General features: G+C 33.5%; 1 protein-coding gene across 1 annotated transcript in view; it reads left to right on the forward strand.

The window, feature by feature from the left end:
• Nucleotides 1-20113, forward strand: part of LOC133323011 (uncharacterized) — a 46018-nt gene extending 25905 nt beyond the window's left edge. Inside the window, exons 3-5 of the mRNA XM_061531966.1 lie at nucleotides 13122-13296; nucleotides 18437-18582; nucleotides 19484-20113. Coding sequence (XP_061387950.1) covers nucleotides 13122-13296; nucleotides 18437-18582; nucleotides 19484-20020 — 858 coding nt within the window. The 3' untranslated portion in view covers nucleotides 20021-20113. The remainder of the gene's footprint in view (nucleotides 1-13121; nucleotides 13297-18436; nucleotides 18583-19483) is intronic.
• The last annotated feature ends 6695 nt before the right edge of the window (nucleotides 20114-26808 follow it).

Genomic DNA, 26808 nt, shown 5'->3' on the forward strand with positions numbered 1-26808 from the left:
GTTCAGTGTTACGTTTCCATGGTTGTTGTTGTTGTTTTTGTTTACAAACCATCGATGAGCCGTCTTCACATCCTGACAATGGTATTTGCAACATTTTATACGTAGCTGGTTGGCTAGCAGGCAATGTTGCTGGTGGTGTTGTGCCTCAGCAGGCAGCACTTACTAGAGGCTCCCAGTGGATAAAAGAAGCCGACTGGGTTAGTTTCATTGCCTAGTCATACTTTTTAGAGCCAATGTGAGATAATGTCTGTCTGATGGCAAAAGAATGTGGTTCCGAACAAAACAAGGGCATCAACATCGACTATATTTTCACATATTCAGAACTTATGTTTATGTGTGTGAGTGTGTGTGCGACATGCTGTGGGGAAGTTGCCAAAGTGTTGGATATGGATTTTCAACAATTTTAATTTCATCAAATGACCAGCTACCTGGTAGTAGTGTAAACAATTTTAGATTTCTGTTTTTATTCGTTGCGGCATTTAAGCTATTTTATAATAAAAAAATATTAAGGATTTCACTGCCAATGTTGCCAATGATATACTGTAATCACGACAAACACACACACACTCTTTGCACAGTGGTTTGTGTATATAAAATTTTCCAATAGAATTGCAAAATCTTTAGGTATTTATTATAATTTTAATATCTTATCGAATGTACATTTTTCCAAAGTTAAACGAAAAATAGGAAATTGATATTTGCTACTTCCTGTGTACATTTTAAAATAAGATTTTTTACACGATTTCATTCCATTTAGCACGATTTGAAATTTTATGTACTTACATTTTTTTGTCAAATTTAATTTTTGCGAAGTATGTCCATATCACAAAAAAGTATTTATGACAGAAATGAAGTCTGAAACCATCGATAGTTTGCGAACACTAGCTTAAAGATTTAAGTGAATTCCCCTTTAGCGCGTACAAACAATTTTTACTGGTCAAAGCAAATGTGAATAGCAGTAATTTAGGGAATTCCCTTTTTTACACTGTTTTTTTTTACACGGCTTCTTCTGGAACAAATCTACCGTGTAAAAACAGACTTAGGTGTATATTCTTTCCATCATACCAATGCATGCCCAACAAAATATTTAAAAATCAGTTAACTTTTGATTTTTCGTTTGTTCATATTTGGGATAAACATTTCGTTTTTATAACTATTTAAATTTTTCATTTTTTTCAATAATAAATATATCCAAAGTAGGGTTAAAGGAAGCGGATATCAAATACCATAGAGTTGGTACGGCTGTTATGTTAAAAAATTGATGTTTACTGTTTCTTAATTTTTCTAATGAGCTTATTGAGGCTACCACTATGTTGGCCGTTATGGTCCGTAGATCCTTAGGATTTTGATTTTAAAATGTCTAGCTAAAGTTCTAAAGACGTCGGTTAATATCTTCCCATATAAAAAGAAAACTTTGAGATTTTATTTTCCAACGTCTTAGCCAGCCCATGTCAATAATTTAAATTCAATAATTAAAAGTTCGCAGTCCAGTGTATAGAGAGAGAACACAATTAAAACAATAACGCAAACATTAAATGTTTATTATTGACAACAAAGTAACTACAACAACATTTCTTAGTAGCAATGAAGAACAACAACGATATCGCTGTGTACCAGAGTTTTCTGTCGAAAAACCACGCGGTTTTTTAGTCAGCCAACCAACAATCTATCCATCCATCCATCGACTCAAACATTTTGTTGCTAACGTTTTGTTGTAATTCAATTGTTTGTTTTTGGACATGGGCTGGATGGATGGATGGAACGATAGAGTGAATGGGCAAACGGCGTGTGATCGGACTCTTTCCTCTCAATTGAAAGACGACCACGACGACGACGACGAACCACAACCGAAAGAAGAGAAACCAAAACATGCGTGTAAACTTGTCTAACAATTTTATTAATGGTTTATTTCTTGCCTTGCCTTCCTACGAACCAACCAACCCTATTTTTAGTGGTGTACTAAGTGCTGCGAGCATGTGAGTGTGTTGGTTGTTAGTTTCGTGGTCTGCCGGTTGGATCTCTGCGGTTCTTTAAGCCGGCTGGCAATGATCGAACTTAGCTATGTTCAAGACAAGGCTTAGATGTTTGGCATTGGGATTTTGTTGCTTGGTGGTGGTGAGGGACATTGTTGTTTTTGCTTGAACTTGGCCTTGGGCGAGGTTTGGGGGGCCAACCATTGTTGTTTTGCAGAAAAAATGTGCTTTAAAAGAAACAAGAGGTAAATTAATTAATTTTTAGACCTTTTTGTTAGTTTTCCTCCCCGAAATATGTGGACTTTCTTCATTCTTGTTAATTATTTGATTATGTTGTTGTTGTTTTTTTTTAATTCTCAGAGCAGCAATGATGTTAAAAATCTTAATAATTTGCAGTGGAAGTTGTAAATGACACCTTCCTGTTTACAAGTTACATCTAACTGTAAATTTGAAACAGATTTCCGTTAAAAAATCTTGCTCGTTGGTTGTTGTTGTTGGTACTCTCATTAGAAAGATGTTGTAAATTTGAATTAAATAGGAATGACTTGTTGGAAGAGTTAAATCCAAAAGTTGGCTTGTCGTGGTTACATGTCAAAATAAAACATTGAATTCATAATTCAAAGTTTTGTATTTATTTGACTTGGCAGCTGCTGGCCAATGTGTGGTGTATTTCTTCTTCTTCTTCCATTATAAATTGATTTTTAATCGGCAAACCCATTCGTTTAGGCTGACCTGACCGTATGAGAACTCATCCATCCATTGTTTGCCAAAAACTTTGGCTTGAGAGGTTTTTTCTTGGGTTTTGTTTGTGGCGATGTTGGTTATCGATCGAACAAAATTGGAATCTTGCTGCGATTTTATTTTAAGCGATTCTTTTTGGTAATGCCGCCTTCGGCTTTAACCCGAGTCGTGCAAATATTTGAGCATTCTTTCGGTGTTGAGGAGGTAACACACAAAGAACAAAATGTGAAGACGACGACAACGGCGACGAAGACCGCTAAAATGTCGATGATGCAGAGATGATGGTCAAGCACATTGGCAATTGTATGGTGATTATGGACCATCATTAAAATGTGTTCGATTCAGGCCCAAATCGTAGCTTTTTTGTTTTGCTTAATGTGATTGCTGCTGCTGTTCATTTGCCATGGCTGCTTTTGATTCATTTCGAACAATTGGCGAATCCGCTTTATGCTATTTAGGCTTCTGAGTGAAGTATTCGCCAGCCAGCCAGCCATCCATCAGCCATCCAGCTGTTCACATATTTCACATTTTACATGTCTGCCACATTTCGGCCTATTTTTGAGAAATAGTGCTTTAATAAATTGTATTTGTTCACATATTTGTAAGTTTTGGTTTCAAATATGCATTTTAATTTCATTTCATTAAGATTCAACCTCTCTCTATCTCTCTCCCTCTCTGTTGAGCTCCAGAGTAAATCAAAAACATACTAACACAGACACATGCCCAGAATTAATATCTTTACTTCTGACTTTTGGAATTCTGTTGATGATCAAATTCCGGGAATTACTTTTTATTTTTGTCTTGCTGGACATGGTTCGGTGGCCGATAAAAAAACAACAACAAAAATAAAAAGTATGAAAGAGTTCTCCTAGTTTTACTAAACAATGTACACAAATGGTGTTTTTTTGTGGTATACATAATGTTTAATGTTTCAAGTTGTTTTCAAGTTAGAGTAATATCGGAAAGGGGTAACTTCTGTTTGTAGACTGACCACACAAAGATACATTTACATCTAATTAATGATACCTGAGAATTTGTAGGTAAGAGAGGGAAAATTAAATATCCACATTGTTCCCGTCCCCTGAAAAACAGATAAATTTCACGTGGCACTTCCAGCGATATTAAGAGATCCATATCTATTAATTATATTAAAATTATAAATATAAATTATATAAAAAAATAAATAAAAGATATTTTAAAAACGTTATGTTGCATACTTTTGTTACACACTGTTGCCAGTTTTCTCATACACAAAGAGACCCGAAGAAAACATATTTGGCAAATTTATTCTCTTGAGTGTTAAATTGGCACATGCAATGGTTCTATTTGCACACACGTACATGTCTTCTACATGTATACAAGAGTGTTTGTATGTGTGTGTCTCTGCTTTGCTTTGTAAATGGTGGTAGTGGGATGCTGATTCTTTGGTAGTTTTAATGATCATTTTTGTTTTTGGTGTGTGTATGTTGGGAACTTATAAATACACACATACACACATGTATCCAAAATACATGTGTGTAAAGCTGTGCTTTATCCGTAACGTCTCTTTGCAGACTGTGAATGGTGGATGCTGAAAATGGATCGTTATGCGCCCTCAAGCTTGCTGGTCTGCTTGCCTTCCTCTGGTTTTGTTTTATTTTGGATGGGTTTCCAATGAATTTGTCGGCGTTTTAAGTTGTTTCCTTTTAAGAACAAGTAAATACGTTTATGAAATGTTAAATCTGCGTGCTGGTTGTTGTTGTGTTTCTTCATCATTCCCATTGCCTTCATTCGAACGCGGAGAGGAACATCAACGATGTCTAGATTAGGTCTGGTATAGTGGTTGAATGTCTGCTGATCTGTTGGACGGACAGGCAAGGAGGGGGCGATCGGTCAGCTTGGCTGCCTACCTGCCTAATGGATGCTTTGGGAAAGCACAGATTCATACTAAGTGGCGTTTAGATTGCTTTCGATTCAAGAAACTGCAAACCCCGCTTCTGATCCATACGACGTACACCTCTCGACGTGTTGGTTCCTTCTGTGTTTATTCAAAATTTAAATTGCACCGTTCCCGTTTATTGGTGAAAATCGTTTCTTTTGAAACGATGCTTCGTTGTCGGTTCGGAGGAGACATGTATGTTACGTTGTATGTGCTCGTATTACATAAGCGAGTCTGTTTTATATGTTTTTATATGTTTTATCTGTTTTATACATATATATGTTTGACAGTGGCGTTGTTTATTATTATTTTTTGAGATGATTTTTCGACTCAGATTAAAGTCAGCGTTTTTTTTTTTGTAAAAAGGGGCATATTTGGAGTGATACAAATTGCTGTATTAAGGATAGAGGAACTAACTAAACAAATTTAATTCTAATTTCGTCAGAGATTCAACTTTTTTCATATTTTTTGTACGATATTATAGTTGTATGATCAATGATAAAACAACAAATGAAACTAGTATTGGCAAACGTTGGTGAAACGATTTTTTTTCAAATTATTTTTTCAAATAATTATAACATTTTATATGATTATTTTACTCGGAAAATAGAAGCGAAACAATCATTCTTGAAATACATACGTTTTTGCTGAAAACATATCTCTAACATATTTACCTAAATTCATAGTTGCAAAGCATGTACATTTTGCACTGGCGACCCTATGTATTAAACAGAAATTTGTATTTTCCATTATTAAAGTATAGTCATTCCTGATGACTTTTAGACATTAGTCTTCTTAGCCTTTAGGTCCATACACCGACACATGTATATATACGTATATTAATGTATTTTCGTTTGTTTTTTTTTTGTTGTTGTTTGTTCTTGTGCATTATACGGCACACTGGCCGTCTGTCTGTATAAGCCCCCACACGATTTGTGTGAGGTCCTTTTGTTAACTGCATGAATGGAGTTTTGCTGTTGTTGTTGTTGGCATTTCAATGAAATTCCATTTCATTACATTTTGTTCCTCTGTACGAATGAACGAACAACAAAATAAAGGGATTCTGTTACAAAAAACACAGACCGCATCGATCTTCACACAACAGATTTTTGTTAAATTAAAAAAAAAAAAACAAGACACCAACTACCACAACACTGTGTATTTTATTGAAACTTCTGAACAATATATTGAAATATCTAAAAATAAAAAAAAAAAACACAATTCCATAAGATCTTGAATCATCCTAGTTCTTCGCTCTTTGCTGTTCGGAAAATACCTACAGAAAATATGAATATGAAAATATGAACTATAAGAAAAATCATGGATATGCATAAATTTTGTCGACCATTGTCGTGCATTCCTTGGGCCCTGGAAGCCTGAACATGCATATTCGTTTGTCTCAATCAAGCAAGTGACATATTCACTGTCACTGTTGTTTTCATTTGTATATTGAGCCGCCACAATCCTTTGTGGTTAGCCTCGCTGTCTGTATGGCTGGCTGGCTGGCGTTTTGTCACAGTGTCTGTTGATCATCAACACATGGTATGCTGGTGGTTATTTTATAGCTTCTGCGGTGGTTGTTGTTGTGTCCGCCTGAATTAAGATTTACTCGTTCGGGTTTCTTCCTCATCTTGGGCTCCATACGTCGTTTATCCAGACATCCATCCATCCATTCATTCATTCGGTGATCAGTACCACTGTTGCTGATTATGATTATTTTTCATAGTTTCCACATCCTGTGTCTTTGACGTCCGACTGCCTTGACGTCTGTCCCTCTAAATGCTGTAATGTAATTGGTTAACCGTCACTCCGTCTCGAAGACAATTTGCAGCGTTAATCACATTCATCCAAGCATTCACTTACAATCGTGCAACAAAACACACTTGCCGCAACTTCTGCAGTTGATTCTCGTCATTATGATTATCAGGCGGCGGACATGTGGTGGTTGTCATATCTTTTTAATGTCCTATAATTCGAAATTCGAAATTTCTCACACTCAACGGTTTGTTGATTGAGTTAGCTGGATGGCCCGGCTGATGTTGCAGACCTTGACATCCAATTGGGATTAGCGTGCTCTTGCATTTCTTTTTTGTCAGTATTTTGCCTTCATTCATTCATTGTTTCCATGTCTTTCGACGCTTGCCAAAGCCGTTACTAAAATAATACATTTTAATTAATGGAATGAACTTTGGTCAAATATAGTTGATGTTTTACAGCGAATCACAATTCAGTTGTAGTGAATTGAAGTTTTAGTACAGAGAAACATAACTTATGTTTTTTTATATAGAAAATTGAATTTTCTTGGTTTAAGGTTTCAGCATAGCTGAATTGAAGTTTCTACATAGAAAACATAATTCAGCTTAGCTTAGTTGAGACAATGTTTCCCATGATTCAGCTTTGCTGAATTGAGAGTATGAGAGAATTTTACTTAATTGAATTCTCCAATAGAAAACATAATTTTGCTGCACAGAAAATATTCCTATATATAACGTGGATCAGCTTAAGCTTTCTGAAAAAAAACATGCAGCAAAAATATTTCAGTATTTACGTTTGAACCATATGTCGAGTTTCATTTTTTGATATTTTCCATTTTATTTATACGGATTCAAATCAGACATACCTCAAACTAATAAGAGAATGTTGTCAATACTCACATATGTACATCATCGGCCATTTATCGTGTTCTTCTAGTTGGGGATCTCTAGACTTTCCCCTTTAATATATTCGAAATTATCAATTCAATACTGCTTATTTGTTGGCGATTCAATAATTCAAGCACTCAATGGACAGAAGAACAATTACATTAAAATAGTCATCAGTTGAAATAACTTATCGTATTGTGGCAATAAAATGTTGCATCGGAATGACACTTGACGAAGTCATAGCCAGCCTGACACTTCGCATATGTTGTTGTGACACTGATCCTGCCTTGCCAAGGATGGGTACTACATAGTTTCATCAAATAAATTAAAGAAGTCTTTTTTTAATAAACACGAATACCCCATTGGAGGATTGATTCGGTCGGTCGATCGGTGGTATCATAAAAAGTCCTTAATGGGCCTTTTCTACATTATGCAAGTGCTGGGCTGCTGCTGAAGATGGCGGCGATCATTCGGGGGGTATTTTCATTCATAAATTTGTTCTTAAACAAACCCAATGTCCAAATAGAAGAGACTGAAACGACATCAGAACACAAAACACATGTGACTGCTCCGCTTAAGAATTCAAAGCACGTCACATGGCTGGCTAACGTTTCATTCTTCGATGTTGTTCTGCTTAACAAGGAGATATTCCTAGGGACAAACGATGGCTATGGCTATGACGATGACTATGACAACGGCGCATAAATGCATTACCACCACGACCACTGCTGCTGCTGCTGCAGTTGGTGGTTGCCTTGAACTGAACATGCAAATTGTCTGCCAGACTGGTCTGGATTAAAGTCTTTGAGTTATGTATTTCGCCAGGATAGCTGGCTGGTTAGTGTGGGAATGCAGTTTGTGTTTTTGTTGCTACGTCAGACACATTTTGAGTAGTGGCCAGGAAACACGTTTGCCAGTTTGCTGAGTTTCGTTGATGGAACAGTTTGGACATTGTGCAGATTTTTCTTCGTTTTTTGAGGTTGGTGGTTTTACGACTTTTTTGTGAAGGAAACGCCGCCGCCCAATACAGGCATGAAAATATGATGTTTTATAGTTTATTACTTTTTATGGCGTATAAATCTCATGCCGAATGCCAGGCACTCTTCCTTTCCGCCCATCGGATCTGGAGAGTTCTTCTCTTCTTTTGTAATGCTAACAATGTACGAATCATTACAACTCCGATCATAATGTTAACGAGCTATGTGGCATACCGGCTATCCTCATGGTAATGACGTCCACGATGACGATGATGAGATGACGGCGAGGATAATGCTGTTGATGACAGTTGTTTTTGGCATGTGTTTAAGAATTTTAACAAACATTGAATGCCAACAGACCAACCGGCCGAAAGGTGGCTACGCTCGTTTGTTTGTTTGTTGGCTGGACACAAAAAAGGACATTGTCGTTGTGGACATGATATTGGAATGTTTGCTGCACTGTTCTGTGGTGCATACGTAATGGGTTTACGTGTTCAGACCTAATATTCTTAACTACCAACACTGCATATATTCTGGTGGTGCTGGTGGCGGAGGTGCAAGATTGTGATTGCACATTTCCGGTTTCAGGGGAATTTGACTGAATCAACATTCAGAATAGTTGGCATTTTTAACTAACACTTAATGTGAAAATGAGCGGGACGGAGGGAGGGAGGAATCGGTATAATGTTTTTTTTATTATTATTGACACCCTTCTATCTATCTACAGATCTTAATTCCACAGATATCGATAATTACTTGAATACCATATCGGACAAATAATATTTAATTTAAAAGTATTTTCCAACCTTAGCCTCGATTGTTATCAGTATTTAGTTTCTATTACATTGTCTTAACACATATTTATCACCTGCTGCAATGCTTCTTCCTTTGATATGGTGAAGCCCCCCCCAACTGATTTGATTTTCCACATGAGCATATAATCCGAACACAAATAATGATATAAACAACATAGCAAATATTAGAAATTAATTTTGAGTTTATCGATAGTGTGATGAAATGTAAAATGGCTTAAATGACAAACGATAGAAAATCAAGAATAATTATTATTTGTAAAGTGGAGAACTCACAAATCCATACAAATTCGATGGTATTGACTTTTATATGAACAATGTTTTTTGTATTATAGCGTTTCTTTTTTATTAAGAAAATAACTAGTTTTTGTTTAATGTATAAAGATAATTCTTTTATAAATTATTATTTATAATTTTGAGTTAAAACATCCGGACGAATAAACCACGTAGACTATCAACATTTAAACGTTTTTTTTTGTAATTCTGTAAAACCCCCATTACCGAACGTCTAATTGAAATCGTGGTTTCTATATTTATAATTCTCACGTGGCTAGTGGCGCCTTCATAAACTCCATTGTAATTATTTCATTTTGAAAAGAAAAAACACATTGCGATAATATTGGTTGGCATCGTCAATTTGTTGAAATACAGCAACACCATTACAACATTTTGTGTTGCTAATACAATACTAAAATGTATAATATATAAATATATAATCATAAAATAAATATATGTATATTTAAATGAAATTCAATGAACATCTTGATCAAGATTCTAAAAACAAAAATTAATATTCCTAATACAACTGAATACTGCTTCGTTTTAGAATTATTTTTATTCCAATGTCTTCAGTTATATCAATAACAAAGTGAATGACAATAATGGAGTTCATATTGATATCTCCTTAAAAATATGTCAGTGTGACAGGGTCTTTACAACGCTACATAATTGCATTTTATTGTAAGTTTTCAAGTATTTGCAACAACTCTCTTCAAGGTTAGAAGACGAAGAAGAACAAAATAAATTGCTTTACAGTGTTCAGTGGATATTAAATTGAGGCTACAAAATATGTTGTGTTGATTATTGTAGAAACGTTTTCTATACTTTTAGAAATATATATATCTATATATATATAAAAATGAAAATAAAACTCGAGAACGGCTGAACGGATTTTTCTGATCGTAGTCTTGAAATGTGAAAATCGTAAAAATATGATGAAACATTTTGCTTCTTAATATTTATTAAATATCGAGCTACTTTGATTGCACCACGTCGTAGTTCTTATTTTGAGGTATTTTGGGCCAGAATTGGTAGGGTATTATTCCTTTTAGCCATCATTTGTCAATTATTGAAAATTGTATAGAAACTTTTTTGTGAGAATGCAAAAAAAAAATGAGAAGTCTATTGTGAATGTTGAAACACTGGACCAAACTGCCAAACATACGAATATTGTGCGTAACGCTATATGGGAGCTGCCTCAAAGAGTATACCAATATTGACAATTTTAGTATGATTCATTCTACCATATAAAACAACCAAATACCAAATTAGAGACGGTTACCTTTAAAAACGTGCTCAAATCCCCCACATTATCCAAAAAGGTGAAGTATTATTATATGGGGGACATTTGGATGCTTGGGCAAATATGAAATTACAGCCAAATATCGAATATTAAGGGATACCGTTATATGGGGATATACGAATACTTAAATCAATATTGAAAATTTTAATTAAGGAGATTTTCTTGAATATCGTTATATTCAACCCCCATATAACGGTATCGTTATATGGGGGCTACCCTTAAAGTGGACCAAAAATTGAACATTTTCAATACCAAATATCTTATGAGTAGTAGAAATGTATAAGCAAATTTCAAAATTCTTTCTTAAACCGTATAGAGAGAGCAACAAAATTCGATCATAAACATCCAATTGTGGATATTCAGTTTTGTAATGTTACTTTATGTGTGCTCTGACAAATATTTATGGTGGAGGGTATAAAAACAAACCTAAAATACCACAAATTATACATCAATAATATTGCTAGACAGCGTTTGCCGGGCCCACTAGTATATATATATATATTTATATATAGAAAATTGAATTACTGACGTATCACATAGTGTATCTGTTTGATATATGTGGCGTACAGATTTCGGAAAAAGTCCTTATAATTCATACATGGAATGGTCGTCTTTATTTCTATTTGAAATAAAATTCGCTGTCAGGTTTTCCACTTATCTGAATAATAAAGATTGACAGGTGATACTGAACCTCCCAGTTTCACTTTAGTCACAAGATTCTGCTGCCATAACTTCATAATGGCTAACCCAGATAACGCCAACGATTTGTTCTTTAAAATCGTAAATTTATTTTTAATATTTAAATATATTACTAATAAATAATTATTTTTTTAAAAGGACGATGACGGCAAGAGAGTTAAGGCATACATCATTCTAGTTCGTTCATTATTCACTTATCAATCACAAGAAATTGTCCGGGTAGTATCCCCTCCTATATTCACATTGGTCACGAGGCCATATTTTATTGTTGTCCGCGTTGAATTCGAAATGTTATTTTAAATACCTAGAAATTGACCTGATGCAATTATGGCTAACTTGATGAGTCTCTAGGTTTTTCTTTGTGCTAACAAATTAATAATTACAATTTACAATTTCTTCATATTTTTCAAACTTATCAGGTAAACCTGTCACTTACATACCTAGCTGACTGTTCAGACGTTTGCAAAAAAAAAAATCTATTGCAGTTTGTTTTGGTTATCAGTGGCGCTTTCTGGGTAACATTGTTTTAAACAATCGACAAATAAGTAAACAACAATAACAACTATATTTGTTTGTTTTATAATAACTTTTTGTTATTTAACCCTTGTAATTTCAAATGTTTAGAAATTTTTTACAATGCAAATGTAAATTGAGTGGTAGAGGAAAAAACAACAACAACTACAAAACCACAATATATGTATCTCGTATTGCAACTGGGTTCAGACGAACAACTCTCCCATTTTTTTATTTTTTGGAATTTTCAATTATTTACTTGTTCCTCCCTTTTTAGCTGTATCTTGGTGTTGTAATGTCTTACAAAAGTTTAATTTCCCTATGATTCTTAGTAAGCTTTGGAAATTATGGCCAATAAAACTTCAATTTTATAAAAAAAAAAACTAAACTGGGCATTGTAATTGTTTTTGTAGGGCGGGGTTCCGCTATAACTTTATCGCCATGTCAGGGGAAAGTGTTTATGACATTTTGTAAAGGCCTACAAATATCATTTTGCTTTTCTATCTATAACAAGGTGTTCACATTCAAGCTGGGTGACAAAATAATTTCTCTTGTATAACTTGTCTGCCAGCGGTAAAGTTATATTTCTAGGAAAATTATAAATGTATAAACGATAAAGTTTTAAATCCATAAAGATTTAAATGGGTCATTGCGTATAAATTTATACACAATACTAGAAGGAAATGAATGTGGACTTTATTCTTCAAAACGCTTGCAGATGACGCTAAAAATATAGAAAACCTGAAGTTCTCTTGCACACCCACTTTGTCAAAAACTCCATTCGCAATTTAGCAGCTAATAATGCTGGCAGTGTCAATAAAATCCCAAACCCGCACTTTTGTTAACAACACCCGTAACAGTTTCATACATCTCTAAAATCTCTAACTTCTATTCTATTATTTCGTGCATAGACAATGCAGTTTGCTATGCTCATTTATGCACCGCAATGTAACAACGGAGTTATAAAATTGCCACAAACCAATTATCCAAACCTGTATATGATGGTGCCAGACTGGCGTCTGAATAGTCATACGGGCTGGATTGGTGAATGGAAAGTGTAAAACGTGCTGGTGATTACATCCCCAATATTGGCAATAGATGTCTAAAGGTGTTGATAGACTCAAGGGGATGATTGTCAAAGTATTGTAAAATAAAATAAATTATTTTGCTATTATCTAAAATTTTCATTTGTCGATTCGCTGTTATATATTTTTTTATCTATTTAATAATTTATTTGTTTTTCTATTTTTTTTTATCATTGCAGAAATGGGAACTATTCGTTCTTAGTCGTTTGGGCTGGGATTTGTCATGTGTCACACCACTGGACTTCTTGGAATTGTTGCTGATACGTTTGCCCATCAGAAGTGCTGACTATCCCGATTTGGATGTGGACAAAGTGCGACAACATGCCCAGGCGTTCATATCGTTAGCAGCCAAAGGTATGTTCATTTGCCGATCACCACCAACCACTGTCTGCCTGCTTGGGCCACATTTACTCTTGCTATTACCACTTGACGAAGAAAGAAGATTTTCTTCCTCTATTGACATAACGTTTGTCTATTGCACGTGAAAAAAGTGTGCACAGTTATAGAACTACTTAGTGGTCGATAGAAAATAAATAATAGATGCATTCATGATGTTGCTGCTGCCATCAGTAGTGAGGATCTGCTGCCTAGGCAACCGGCAACAGGCTAATTTATTTGAAAGGAATTTGTGTCAGTAGATCTTAAGGTTTCCTCTACATTTGGTTTCTGGGCAAATATTTATTAACTTGTTGGAATACTTTACTTATTCATGATGCATAGTTGAGTAAATTCCATTAAATGAAGTGGTGGAGAACGTTCGATTGTCCTAATGGAGCAGTAGGTTAATGGTGTTTTGTCGTGCCCCATACTAATTGTGCTTCGTAGTGAGCCTGTACATAATCAATATACGAAATCAATTAATAGTATTGAAGACACGTATTGCTATGAGTTTTATAAAGAAATTCGAAAGGGTATTTTCTTAATTGATTTTCTCTGCAATCGCATTTTCTTTCTCAATCATAATAACTGTTCTATAATAATTATTAATTGAGAAAATGACGCGGGGGGGCCAAATACGGTTATAATTATGAGTACACCTTACCACCAAGTAATCACGACCTAACGATGACGAGTGAACAGGGGTGATAGAGCGTTGAGGAAATCATGAGTTGTCATACAATCGATTTGATATTATTTCATATTTACGAAACCCGTGTCGCATCTGAAGCTAAAAATTGATTTCTGTTTCAAGTACGTGTGAGGTAATTTTTCGATATCATAAATCAGATTGGCAGTCAAAGTTGTTCTAAATTTATTTTGTTTTTAAGTCTACGCCGTTCTAAATTTAATTTTTAGAATTAGTAGCACAGTTTTCTCAAACTTAGAAAATCATATAAAAAATGATCCAAATACAAACACCTGCCTCAAAATGACTCCGTACTCTGAGGCACTTTGTTATTTTTACAAGTTTTGCAACTTTTTACTTGAAAATCGACATTCTTAGTTGTATGCCTTTAAGGGCGAAATATATTTCATGTAAATGATTTTTTATTTATTTTTCTTTCGAGATGTGCTACATGTTAACTTTTTACAAGAAATTGGTCCGAGTAAAAATGGCAATAAGGAATGTCAATTTCTTATTGCCTGTTGTATTGATTTTGAAGTATTGTCATCTAATATTCCGAAACTCTTCCAATTATTTTGCACTCTGAGGGTGATTTGGACATTTTTCCATTTTACTAGCTTTACTATAAAAAAGTACTGGAACAGAAGTCACAATTGTTTTGTAGCACATTAATCGTTATGGGTTCTTCAAGAAGGTGTTGTATAAATTGAGAACCGACATTTCGAGATTCTGCAAATCCCAGAAATTAATGCTTATACAAATCACTACAAATATATGCAAATACTACACCGCATGCTTGTATTTCGATTGATCGGATTTGTTGGAAAAATTAACAACTTGAATTGTGGGCAATTATTTCCGATAACCGATGATCTACTTTTTTTTAACATTTATACAGTTTCTTTGCATTTTTATTGGAAGGATTGCTGCCTGTAAAAAAAAAAACATTTCATTCATTTCGTGCAGCATCTGCTCATTACATTTCTTTTATTATCGTTCGTGAGAACATTGCGCCAGACATTTTTGTGAACGTCGAAGCAAACGTGTGAAGATGACAAGAAAAAAAGAGGAATACAACTTTGTTTGGTTGGATTTTTGGTTGATGGGCACAAGAGAAGACTTCGACGACGACACAGGGCTCGCAAATGTGCAACATATTAAACAAAAATGTTTAAGCAGTCAGTGCTTGTCAGTCATATTTTGCCACCGGAAACGGGCGGTTACCATGTAACGGCCCAACAGCAAATTCACATTTCTGACACTTCTTCGGCGACGATCATTCGTTCGTGTTACATTTTATTAATCTGATATTTCATTAGAAAAGAAAAAGAACGACAAAAAGAAAAGGATTTCATTGCATTGCCCAATAATCTTCGTGTGGGCCGACGTAGCAGTGTCATCATTATTTTGTTGGTTGCCGTATTTGAGCTCAAACATTTTCCATGCTCTGTTGTGTCTGTCGTGCTGCGAGTCGCTATAGTGGTGTTGTCCTTTGTCAGCCGCTTCTCTGCTCTGCAATTTATTTTTTATTTGTCTGCCGTCTTTATTTTTGTCAAAGAGTTATGTGTTACACAAAAGTGGCGTGGGAAAAATATGCGAAAGGCTTGACAGCAGAAGCGACAATCTTTACATGATACTCTCACATGAACAGACTGCCTGGAAGACAGACAGACAGACGGTCGGATGGTTGGACAGACAACGTAACGCAACATAACGATCGACCGATCGTCCAATGAGCAAACTCATAAGACCCGCAATCAACGGCTAAGGAGTTGTGCTGGGCAAAGGAAGTGCTAAATGTTGTTGTCGTCTTTGTTGGTGTTACTGTGTAAATCGCCAGAAGAGCATTTCGATTGTGGATATTTAATATTTCATTGTCGTTTGGGGTTTTGGGTTTTGTATTTTACATTTTTTGCTGCCCTTACGAAAAAAACATCAATGCATACCATGTACCTCTTCTGCCTACTCCAGCGATTGTCCTCTTCAATGAGCGCTCATATGTATACACCCTCCTTCTCCTTCTCCTCCTATTCAATTTTATTTTTGATTCATTTTTGCAATATATGCCGCTGATGTGTTTTTGTTTTTTTTTTTGTTTTGCAATGGCCACACTCTAAAGAATTCGTAATGACGATGAAAAAGGGCATGGCTTCGTTAAATTCATTTGATTTGTGGCCAATTGTTGTTGTCGTCGTCGTGGTTGCTCCTGCCGTGAATACCAGCGTACATGTAAAGTAATTATCCGAAAATTCCTTCGAGTCTGGTTTCGAATGTTCTGTATATTGACTGCGATGCAGTATTCCGATCGTCTGATGGTCTGTGAGAGATGTTGTTTGAAAGAAGAAAAAAAGTACAACACTATTGAAGATCGTTTCTTTGTATTACAATTGGACAACAAAACCCAACAAACTCAAATAAAAATATTCCAGTATCAACGAATTTTTCAAAATCAAATGTATGACTTATAACGATCGGTTAGAACAGGCTTTTACACGTTGTAAAACTAGACCAAATGATAGATTCCATAGGGTAAGCACTTTTGTTGTGTTGTTTGAGCATAGCTCTCCGTAAAACCAAATTCTATAAATCGATAATTTAAAATAGTTTGATTTTCAGATTTTCATAAATAGAAATGGTTCCATATTTGGTATATACATATTTTTAGATCATTTTTATCATTCTTTTAAAAAGTCAATTTAGTAGATATTTATTCTATATGTATACTATTTTGATTTTTGGTATTGTAAACGTTACAAACTGTTATAAATAAGTAGTATAAATCAGTTCTATACTTTTTAGTACTCCATTCGTACATATAAGTACTATTTTAATTTCCCGAACATATCGTACATATATGATAGTTACGTTTTTTCCTTGGTGTATATGATACATAGTTAAATTTTTAATTATTTATACAAATATCTAACTCTTCAATACCGATTGTAGTGTATTTAATATAATATTTAGTACGAATTTGCAAAAAAAAAAATATATATATATATGCCATTTTGTTATCATTGTCGTCGCTCAATACAAATGGTAAACAAATTTGCCCTTCTCAGGTTTGCTGGGCTATGCCACCAAATATTTCCTTCAGCATAATCGCTGCAATCCTTCTTTTGTGATTTGCTTTGCATTCATTCTGATTTTTTTTACATTTTCGGTTTACCACGGAGGAACGACATTGCGTGGCGGTGGTCGCCGCCAATGAACGGCAATGAATTATTTTACATTATTAACAATGCCATTATAGAGACACACTTAGAGCTTCTTCCTTGTGTATACTCCTTCATCCTTTGGTATGTGCCCAAACATTTCGACAGACAGGCCGAGAGACATACAGACAAACAGCTACGTTTAAGAAGCTTCCATTGTGTGTTTAGTGTGCATCAGCAGTTTTTTGTTTAAAGAAATATTTTGTTTTTGGAGATCCGACAAAGAACTTCTTCAGTTCATATAAAAATTTCACTGGAAAAATATATGTCGAGGATCATGCATGCTGTAGAAGAGACACCAGCCACTAACACCTTCTCCAGTATGGCTATTGTGCACTACCACCTACCTATCTACCAACCTTGCTTCCAGCCGAACAAACAGCCAGCCATGCATCCAACCGTGGCCATCAGCAGCCAGATTATTATGTGTTTAGTCTTGTGCGCCTGTGTGAATGTGTAGTTATTTCAGGATGACGATAAATTCCTGAACTTTTCGAAACCGGATTTTCATGCGCCACCTAAAAGGCTTCTTTTGCTCGACCATGTCGACGCATTGTTACGATACGAAATATTAAAAGGTTCAGTTTATGTAAATAAGTCTTTACTGCATGGATTGTTGGTCGGACGGCCGGCCGGCCGATCGATCGTTCCGTTGGTTGGTTGGTTGGTTGAAAGTTTCTCAGCGGCAGAAATTACCGAAAATGAAATGCGACGATTAAAAAAAGCGACAACACCACCGCCACGACGACAAGACAATGACAAGAGCAAAAACATTGGCGGCGACAACTAATCGAATAAGTGATTTTTAAAGGTTTCCATTGAAAGGCTCTCAATTAAGACATAAATTGAGCAAATTTATGCTTAAAAAATGAGTCGAACATCGTCAATGGTTTTTTGTGGCTGTCGTTGTCATTGTCGATGTCGATAGTGCAGAGTCCGTCTTTAGTCCTGCCATTGACAATGATTGGTTTTGCCTAAATGTGTATAAAAAATGAAGAACAGAACGCTGTTATAGGTAAAAGAGAAAAAAGAACACCGAATTCCTACCTTCTTATGCGCTGTTGTTGACAAGGGTGACTTAGTTACCGATACATTTTATTTGAAATCGGACACTTTTAAGCTTCAATTCATTATTTTTTCCTAAATATTACTGTTATTTTTTATTAAAGTGTATTAAAATTAATTTGTTTTTTTTTCGAATATTTTTTTGCAGAACACCACTTCTCAATGTACTCTGCCAGCACCATAGCAGCTTCTTCAATAGCGGCTGCCCTCAGTGGATTGAATTGGCATTTGCGTACGGGTCAAAATTTACGCTATTTACTTAATCTTTTAACTGATTTAACCAGTGTGGAACAGGTAAGATTGGTTAATAATTAAAAAGAATGTGAACAGTCCTCGGTCCTTTGAATCTACACTAATTCAAGAATGTCCATATGAAATCTCAACAACACTTGGAACTTTAAACACATTTTTACGATAACTCAAAAACTAATAATCCGATCGATTTCAAATGTTAGGACGTTCTCTGTGAGTGTATACCAATCGTGAACTAGGATGAATCCAATCGGTCAAGATCTTCCTTATTTTTAACTTGATTTGTGGTAAAAATAGACGATTTTCCAAAAATATTTTTTCAAAGGTCCGCCATTTTATTTAGTCCCTTAAGAAATTTCTAGTTATTCAATTTACATCAAATACCTTCCTTATCCTTACTCCCCTCTCTTTATTTAGCTGGACTATTAATACTCCATCCGAATGATTCATATTCATATTAATGCAAAATGTCCAGACGATTGTCGTTTTTTTTGTTCTTCCCAGGATGTATACACACACGCACACATACATGTAGCATTGATTGCTGCATTGCCTTTGTCCCCAAATGACAATAAATTTGCGACGCTTGCTGTTATTGCTGTTGCATTTAATTAATTTCAATGGCTGTGTTAATTTGCAAATTAATTAATGTCGAGGTCAGCGCCTATGCAGACGACGAAAATATTTGTGCGTATTTTCAGTAGAAGTTCAAGTTTAATTGAGGTTCTAAGAATTGCTCTGCACAAATAATACTTCAATACTGTTAGGGTAGACAAATGTATGGGAAAATCCCATCGGGCGTGTTTTCCCATCGTTTTGATAGAAATTTGCATGTGTATACGAAGGGTTGTTGTTTGTTACTTTATTGTTTTGTGTTCGATGTGCCAAGGAAGTGAAAAGTTATTAATTTCATTTTTGTTATTGTTTTTTTTTTATTTTGCAGGATAATCTTCATGATTGTATGATGCAAATGGAAACAATATTCGAGGAACATAGTCGCAATTTACAACCGTATTTAGGTAGCGTGGAATATGCTGCTCATCAGCAACATCAAAGCAATAATTGTTTGAGTTCATCCGATATCAGTTCGGCGTCAACACTGTCGTCGCCTGGAGATGTTATTACAGTTTCGCCCACCATTGGAAATCAATCTCAATATAACCATAATCAGAGTCATCATCATTATCTTCATAACTATCATGGTTACCACCATGACAGCAAAAGCAACCACCACCAGCAGCAACAACAACAGTACAATCATGTTTATCAGCAGCAGCAACATCACTTCAAATCTCTACATCATCATTCCACAGTGTCCACTTCTATTTCCGCCAACTCACCTTCGTCGTCATCAACAACATCGAACCATGGTGGTGTGGTCAGTGGCAGTGTCACTGCCAATGTCTTATTACCCGATTTAACGCAAACCTGCAAAATGCAGGCTAATGCCCAAAAAGAGGTGCAGGATATAAAATTCTAAGTCGTATATTTAAGTTTTATTTTTTATTATTATTATTATGATTTTTTTTTATCATTTAACAACACAATTTTGTTAATTGTTATGTTTAAGGAACAGTATCAAACAGAACATATTTGAATTTGAAAATCGAATTAAACCCCCCCGAAAAAGAAGGAAACCAGTTTTATTACAATTTCCCACATTTCCTTTCTTTTATATATATTTCTTAAATATTCTTCTTTTGGTGCTTTTGTTAAATTTTGTATAGCATTTTTACAAAAAACTGAATTGTATTTTTTATGTTTTATTATCTCTTTTTTTAAACTGAATTTCTTTTTTTTTTAATTTTGATTTAAAATTCATTGCTACTAAATTAATTAGTAACTTAAAAAACAACAACAACATAATTTTATGTTTATTGTAATTATATTTTTTATACTTCATTACACTACTACATTGATACGGTGCGTACCAAAATAAAATGCATTCTAAATTTTGGCAGCCATATAAATTCTGTATTATATTGTCATTATCAATATTAGCCCTGCTTTTATGCAGGATTGGTATTGGTAATGTCCGTATATGATATGGATAATTTTTACTTGTACATTGGCTTCATTCATTTTTGATTACATTCTGTTACATGTATTCTTTCTGCATATATTTTGGGATATTCTGTACACAATTATCTACTTCTTTAAATCTTTTAAAGATTACCGCACCGCAAAACTTTAAATGTTCGGTTTTTGAATAGGCTGTAAAATGTCATATTTATTATATAAAAATACCTCTTATATATATTTTATAATTTTATATTTAAACCAGAAACAGAAATGAAAAAAACTAAGAAAAAAAACAACTGTAAATATTATATTATCCAAAAACAAAGGAGAACATGTAACCCGCCCTTTAAAAATAAAATCAAAAAAACTTTAATGAAAAAAAAAATAAAATCTTTTGGCTGGCTGCATGAGAAACCAGAAGTAATTATAGACTGAATAAAAAAAGAAACAAGAAACTAAAAATTAAAAAAAACGGTAATAGCATTTTTTAAGATTTTTTATATTATATTCGGAAAAAAAGAAATACACATAAATTTGAAGAAAATAGAAACTATCTACCAACTGAAATCATCTAATTGAATATAAATATATCATAATAAAATTAAGCTTTTATATTTTAAGCAAACAAAAATATAAATAATAACAATAATATCTCTAATTGGTAATAACTTGTTTAAAAAGAAATAAGTGATACTGAAAATTGTCACGATTTCAACAAAACCACAAAACAGTTGGAACATTAAATCCTCGCTCATGTTACCAAACCTCAAATTGGTTGCTCTCAAACAACAAACAAACCAGATGTTAAAAGTAACAACAACAAAAACCTATTATATTAAATATTATTTTAAGATTATAACAAGAAAATAATGTATAAATCCCCAAACACACACACACACAACGATTTAAATGAAATAATGGCAGGGAAATAATTTTGAAACCCTTTTTTCTTAAAAGTTTTTGTGATGAATATTAACAAACAAAAAACAAACCCACATTGTATATACAAATAAAAAATAAGTTTTAAAATCTAAATTTGCCTTGGTGTAAGGCAAACAACAAACGACCAGGTGTTAGGGGGAAGACATCGACATACGCTTTGCCTTAAAACTAACTGACTATACTACTATTAGAAAACAACCCACACGAGACAAAAACAAAATAAAGAAAACAACAACATTTTCGAAATGTTATAATATTTGAGTCGGCTTTAGGCAGAGGAATAATTAAACTCAATACAACAGAATACAGTAAACCAAAGAGATGCTGCACCAACGCTTAAAATAAACAAAACAAAAAACCCACAGCCATAGAAAAAATAACAATCCTAATAATCATCTAATCGTCCTTAAGACTGTTAAAAATTCAATTGCTGCGAAAAACAAGCTCAATTATATCCGAATGGTTAAAAAGTGACAAATATTAATATTGCTCATACATGCAAAATATCGGCTTCAATTGAATTTTAAAAGGCAGTGTAGTTTTTACATGCATATCCCTTTTTTTGTACACACACCCCCAAATTGTTCTTCGAACCAGGGAATTATGCCAGCAAGTAAAATTCGTCTTCAAAAAGCTTTAATATAACACGAGGTCAACACATACAACTCGCATATGCCTGTGTTAAAACAAAGCTGAACTCATTTATTATACATTTTACGATAAACGCTTACACAAAAATACACAATTTAAAGTATAACCAAACTTGTAATATTTAAAAAAGAAAAAAAAAATAATATAAATTAAATTAAGCTAAATATCGCTATATAATGGAAAAAAGAAGAAAAATTAAAACGCTTATTCGCTACAAAAAATTAAAAAAAATATATATATTAAACATCTGTTAAAAAACATATCCTTATAACCACAGTGAGAAAAAAATAAAGAAAACAAAAAATAGCATTTATACTACTATTCATATAATTGTATAAATCACATATAACAATGTTATAATAAACATTATAAAACAAAATATGTTTTAATATATTTTTTATTGTATTTACCATACCATATAACCTTACCTAATATTGTAACTAAAGTTTATACTGCCGCTTTCGATAAGAAATTCATGCAGCAAAATTTATAAAAAAAATCAAGTCGAGAGAAAACAATGTTTAAGCTTTGTAGCATTAAGTAACTTTTGTATTTTTTAAGATTTTAGTCGTTTGTTGGTTGTGTTACCAACCAACCGCTGATATCTCCATTTAATCAACAACAAAGAAATATGTTTTGTCAAAATTGAAATAGTTTAAAGAAATGCTGGGTTTATTATTATTTAAAACAAAAAAACAAGCGTTCTATGTTAACGCCCCCAGTATTGTACATAAAAAACGATGCTTTAATAGATGTGAAGAAAACTGTTTTTATTACAGAAAGGACTGTGTTTTTACTGATGAATTGAAATAAAAGAAACGTTTTCCTCCAATCAATAAAATGCAAATATAAAAAAAAAAACAAAATCCTGTATTGAGTTTTATTGCTATCAAATGGTTGACCTGAAAATTAGCGGTTTTCATGTGTCGTTGTAAAGTGACATAGTAGACCTATTATATATTGTTAATATATAGATCTATTAAAAAAACAAAACAACAATATAGAGTATACTTTACAGCAAGAGTTGCACATGTAATTCTTGTCTGCTAAGCTTCATCACTTGTGAACCTAACTACAACGTCGACGACATTCGGCTTCGATTTCTCTAAATTTAAAATATCATTTTCACAAAATTGCATTTAATTTTTTTAGCTTTAAGAGTTTTTATCTGCTTTTTTATTTTCGAATGTACAATGGTGTCCGATTTGAAGCTACACGTGTTCAATCGCCCCTAGTGACATTACATTTGTTAAATATATGTTCATCTTCAAAATCAGGATGAGAAAATTCCTAGTAAATATCGGTTCTGGAACAATCACCCCTATTCCGTATGTCGACATCACTATTCATTGTCGACATCACTTCGACATTGATTTGGTATTTTGTAACACTTATGCGACTATTTATCGATAATATCAATAAAAAAAAACACACACATCTCTAAAATTGTAATCAGCTGTTTATTTTGTTTGATATTTTTGTTCAAAATGGAGTTTGTTGCCTTCATCGCACTGTGGCACAGGGCATTATGGTACAAGTGTTTGCAAGTTCCAAAAGGAAAGAAGATAGACCCATAATTACGTTTTAATATATACATATAATTAATTGCTGGGTCAATTTATGCATGTCCCTCCGTCCATGTATTATTTTAAACCAGTTACATGCCACCCTTTTTGATCCGAAATTGGTCAAAATCGGTTCAGATTTATATATAGATCCCATATATATTTTGTTATTTACACGAAATTTTGCATAACGTATTTAATAGAGTCTAGAATGACGTATCCTGACAGGTCATGTTTTTTTTAATTTCTTAAAAAAAAAATTGTTCAATCACTTCAGTCGTCAACTAAAATTATGATGAAGAAATCTTCGACATCGTCAAACATTGTTACGGAATACCAAAAATGTTTCAATAGTTACACATAGATTCCTAATCCATTGGTCTGGTAAAGTTGTAAAAATATCATACAACTATTTCAAGGATTAATTTTCAATACTGTCACATTTATTTCACCATTATTATTTCATTTAAATTGTAATAGAAATTCCGATTGCACACGTTTTTATAAATGCAGATTAATTCGTAGCAAAATATTGTTGCGTAGCTTATAAATATTCCGAATTAAAAATGGAATGAAATCGAATGAATATTAACCCGGTCTGAATGAAAAGAAGAACAACACAAGACACCAGGGGAAAGCTTAAATAACCTTGTATCCGATTGGAACAATAATAAATGCAAAAAAACACAAATACACAATAAATAAAATCAATATTTTTAAAGTGCAGTATATACATGTTCATACATGTTTTTGAAATTAATTCATGTGGTTTTCTGTTTTTTTGTTGATGGTATTTTATAGTACTTTAACCTTAATATTCAATAATTTATCAAGAGTGGATTAGATAAATACTTTGTAACTATTAATCAAATTTTCTCTAAAGATATTAATCCGTTACATGGTTAGAATGTAAATCATTACAGGAAATCTGTACAGAATTCTGTGATTTTCGATGTATGGAGTTTAAAAAAATGTATAATTAGAACAATTGCTAGCAATGCATGAACATGGAACACTATACGATCGCTTAGCATATAGACTTGTTTGTACATAAATAATAAATGATATATACAATTCAAGCACACAATGTATTTGTAAACATATATAACATACAAGTATGTATATAAATACAACATTTCACATGGCTTCCACTCTGTGTTTTTGTTTTTTTTTGTTTTTGTGAGTTCTTCATCACGAAATTCCGTGGAAACGATGCGTGATCTATCCTTGGATCCAATTTCAATGATCGAGCTCTTAACATCCTCCGGTTCATTCATTCATTTATTCAGTTATTTTATGCTTAAGTTTGAGTTCCCGGTTTCGTACTGGTTGTTGTTTGTTTGTATCTTAAATTTCATTTCCAAAGGTAGCCACAGCCACAACAGTGTCTACCGATGTCCAATGTTTGTGTGATGATGTGCCTGAATGCCAACATTTTTTTTCTGCCAGACAGGGATTCTGAAGTAGTTGCGGAAAATAAATGTTTCTCTTTTGTCAATTGTACATTTTATGAATTATTTGGTTTATAGAGTCAAGTGAAAAATAATGAAAGCGAACGATGTAGGATTGTTATAAACGATATCGATTTTGTATTCGGCAGAATATAGACCAATCTATATCTATATAGTACAAGTTCTTTGGCATACATGGCATTTTCGAATTATAGATAATATTTTTTAAGTAATATATATACAGATATATTGGCCTCATAATATATTGGCCAAAAATCAAAAATGCTTCTTCAAAACTTTATATCCAAAAATGGCACTATAAAATGAAGGGTATATTAACTTTTTCATTACTTTTGTAACAATTTGTAATTTTTGTCGGAAACCAATAGCTCTCGAAATGAGTATTCGATTTAATATAAAACATTATACATTATTTTTGATTTATCTGCCTTGCACATTGCTGAACTTTGGATTTAGCTGCCCAAAATTCACTTCTATTGTACTTTTTCTCAGATACTCTTTTAAATATATCATTTAAGTACACAATTCATAACTGCACATTTATGATAACAGCTCACAATAATTGCACTTTTATCCCCCCAATGCTTAACATTTTTGCATTTAGCTGCACGGGGAATATGAAATTAAGAAAAATTCGTTCATTTTTACACATTTGGAAACAATAGTCATTCTGTATCATTACTATATACTTAGCGATGATTGTGTATTGCAGAAAGTTTAACGTTTCCCCTATTTTTATGCAGTGATTTCACTTACGTACACCTCAAGGCAGGTACGACATTTAAGATACCTGGGGGGTTACTCTGTATTGCGTTGCGAAAGCAAGTGCGATGCGAAAGCTAAATGCGTTAAGAGTACAATTTGGTACTCTGTAACGTTCACGCAAACGCATTCGCAAACTAAATTGAAAATAGGGCAACACTGTCGCCACAAAGTAAACAATAACGAAGAATTACAAAAGGAAACGTCAAAAAATTGTAAATGAAAACATATTTTTGTGTGGTACGAGTGTTTTTTAAACAAAAATGATGAACGAATTAAAAAAAAGAATTTTATGAGATCTATCAAATATACTCTCCCTAAGTGACCACGTGTATGAAAATATAAGTACGAATTATGTGACAAATGTTTTCAAATATTTAATTTTTATAGATTTATATAAAATGTCTCAATAAAGATTCGTTTATGTATTTTTTAAACGCTCGTCGTTTTAAATAGATCCACAACAATTCCAACTCCAATAAAAGAGGCCGCTGCTTTGAAATTGCTTGGACAAGGTGGTTATCAACACCAACCTATAAATATGCACACATAGTTTCACATTTTATATAAAAAAATAATATATTACTTTTTCCAACCACCGACATCTTTTACAGGAGGTCAATTTGGATTGAGGTCATCAGACAGTTCTGTCCACAAATTGTTGGCGCGTTGTTTCGCATTTGAACTCTGCAACTGAAGTTAAGAACTGACGTTGCTGAGCCTGTAACTGTGACTTTTTTGCCTTTTACTTAAAATAATTTACAATTTATATATAAATAAAACCTTTAATGGAGCTTACTTATATGTTTCGCTTCCTTTGCGTTTGCTATTTTGTTAACGCAAGATATTTGCGC

This window comes from Musca vetustissima, unplaced genomic scaffold (assembly GCF_032173495.1).
Source record: "Musca vetustissima isolate MV318-11 ecotype Yass unplaced genomic scaffold, APGP_CSIRO_Mvet_v1 utg3678, whole genome shotgun sequence".
Taxonomy (NCBI): Eukaryota; Metazoa; Arthropoda; class Insecta; order Diptera; family Muscidae; genus Musca; species Musca vetustissima.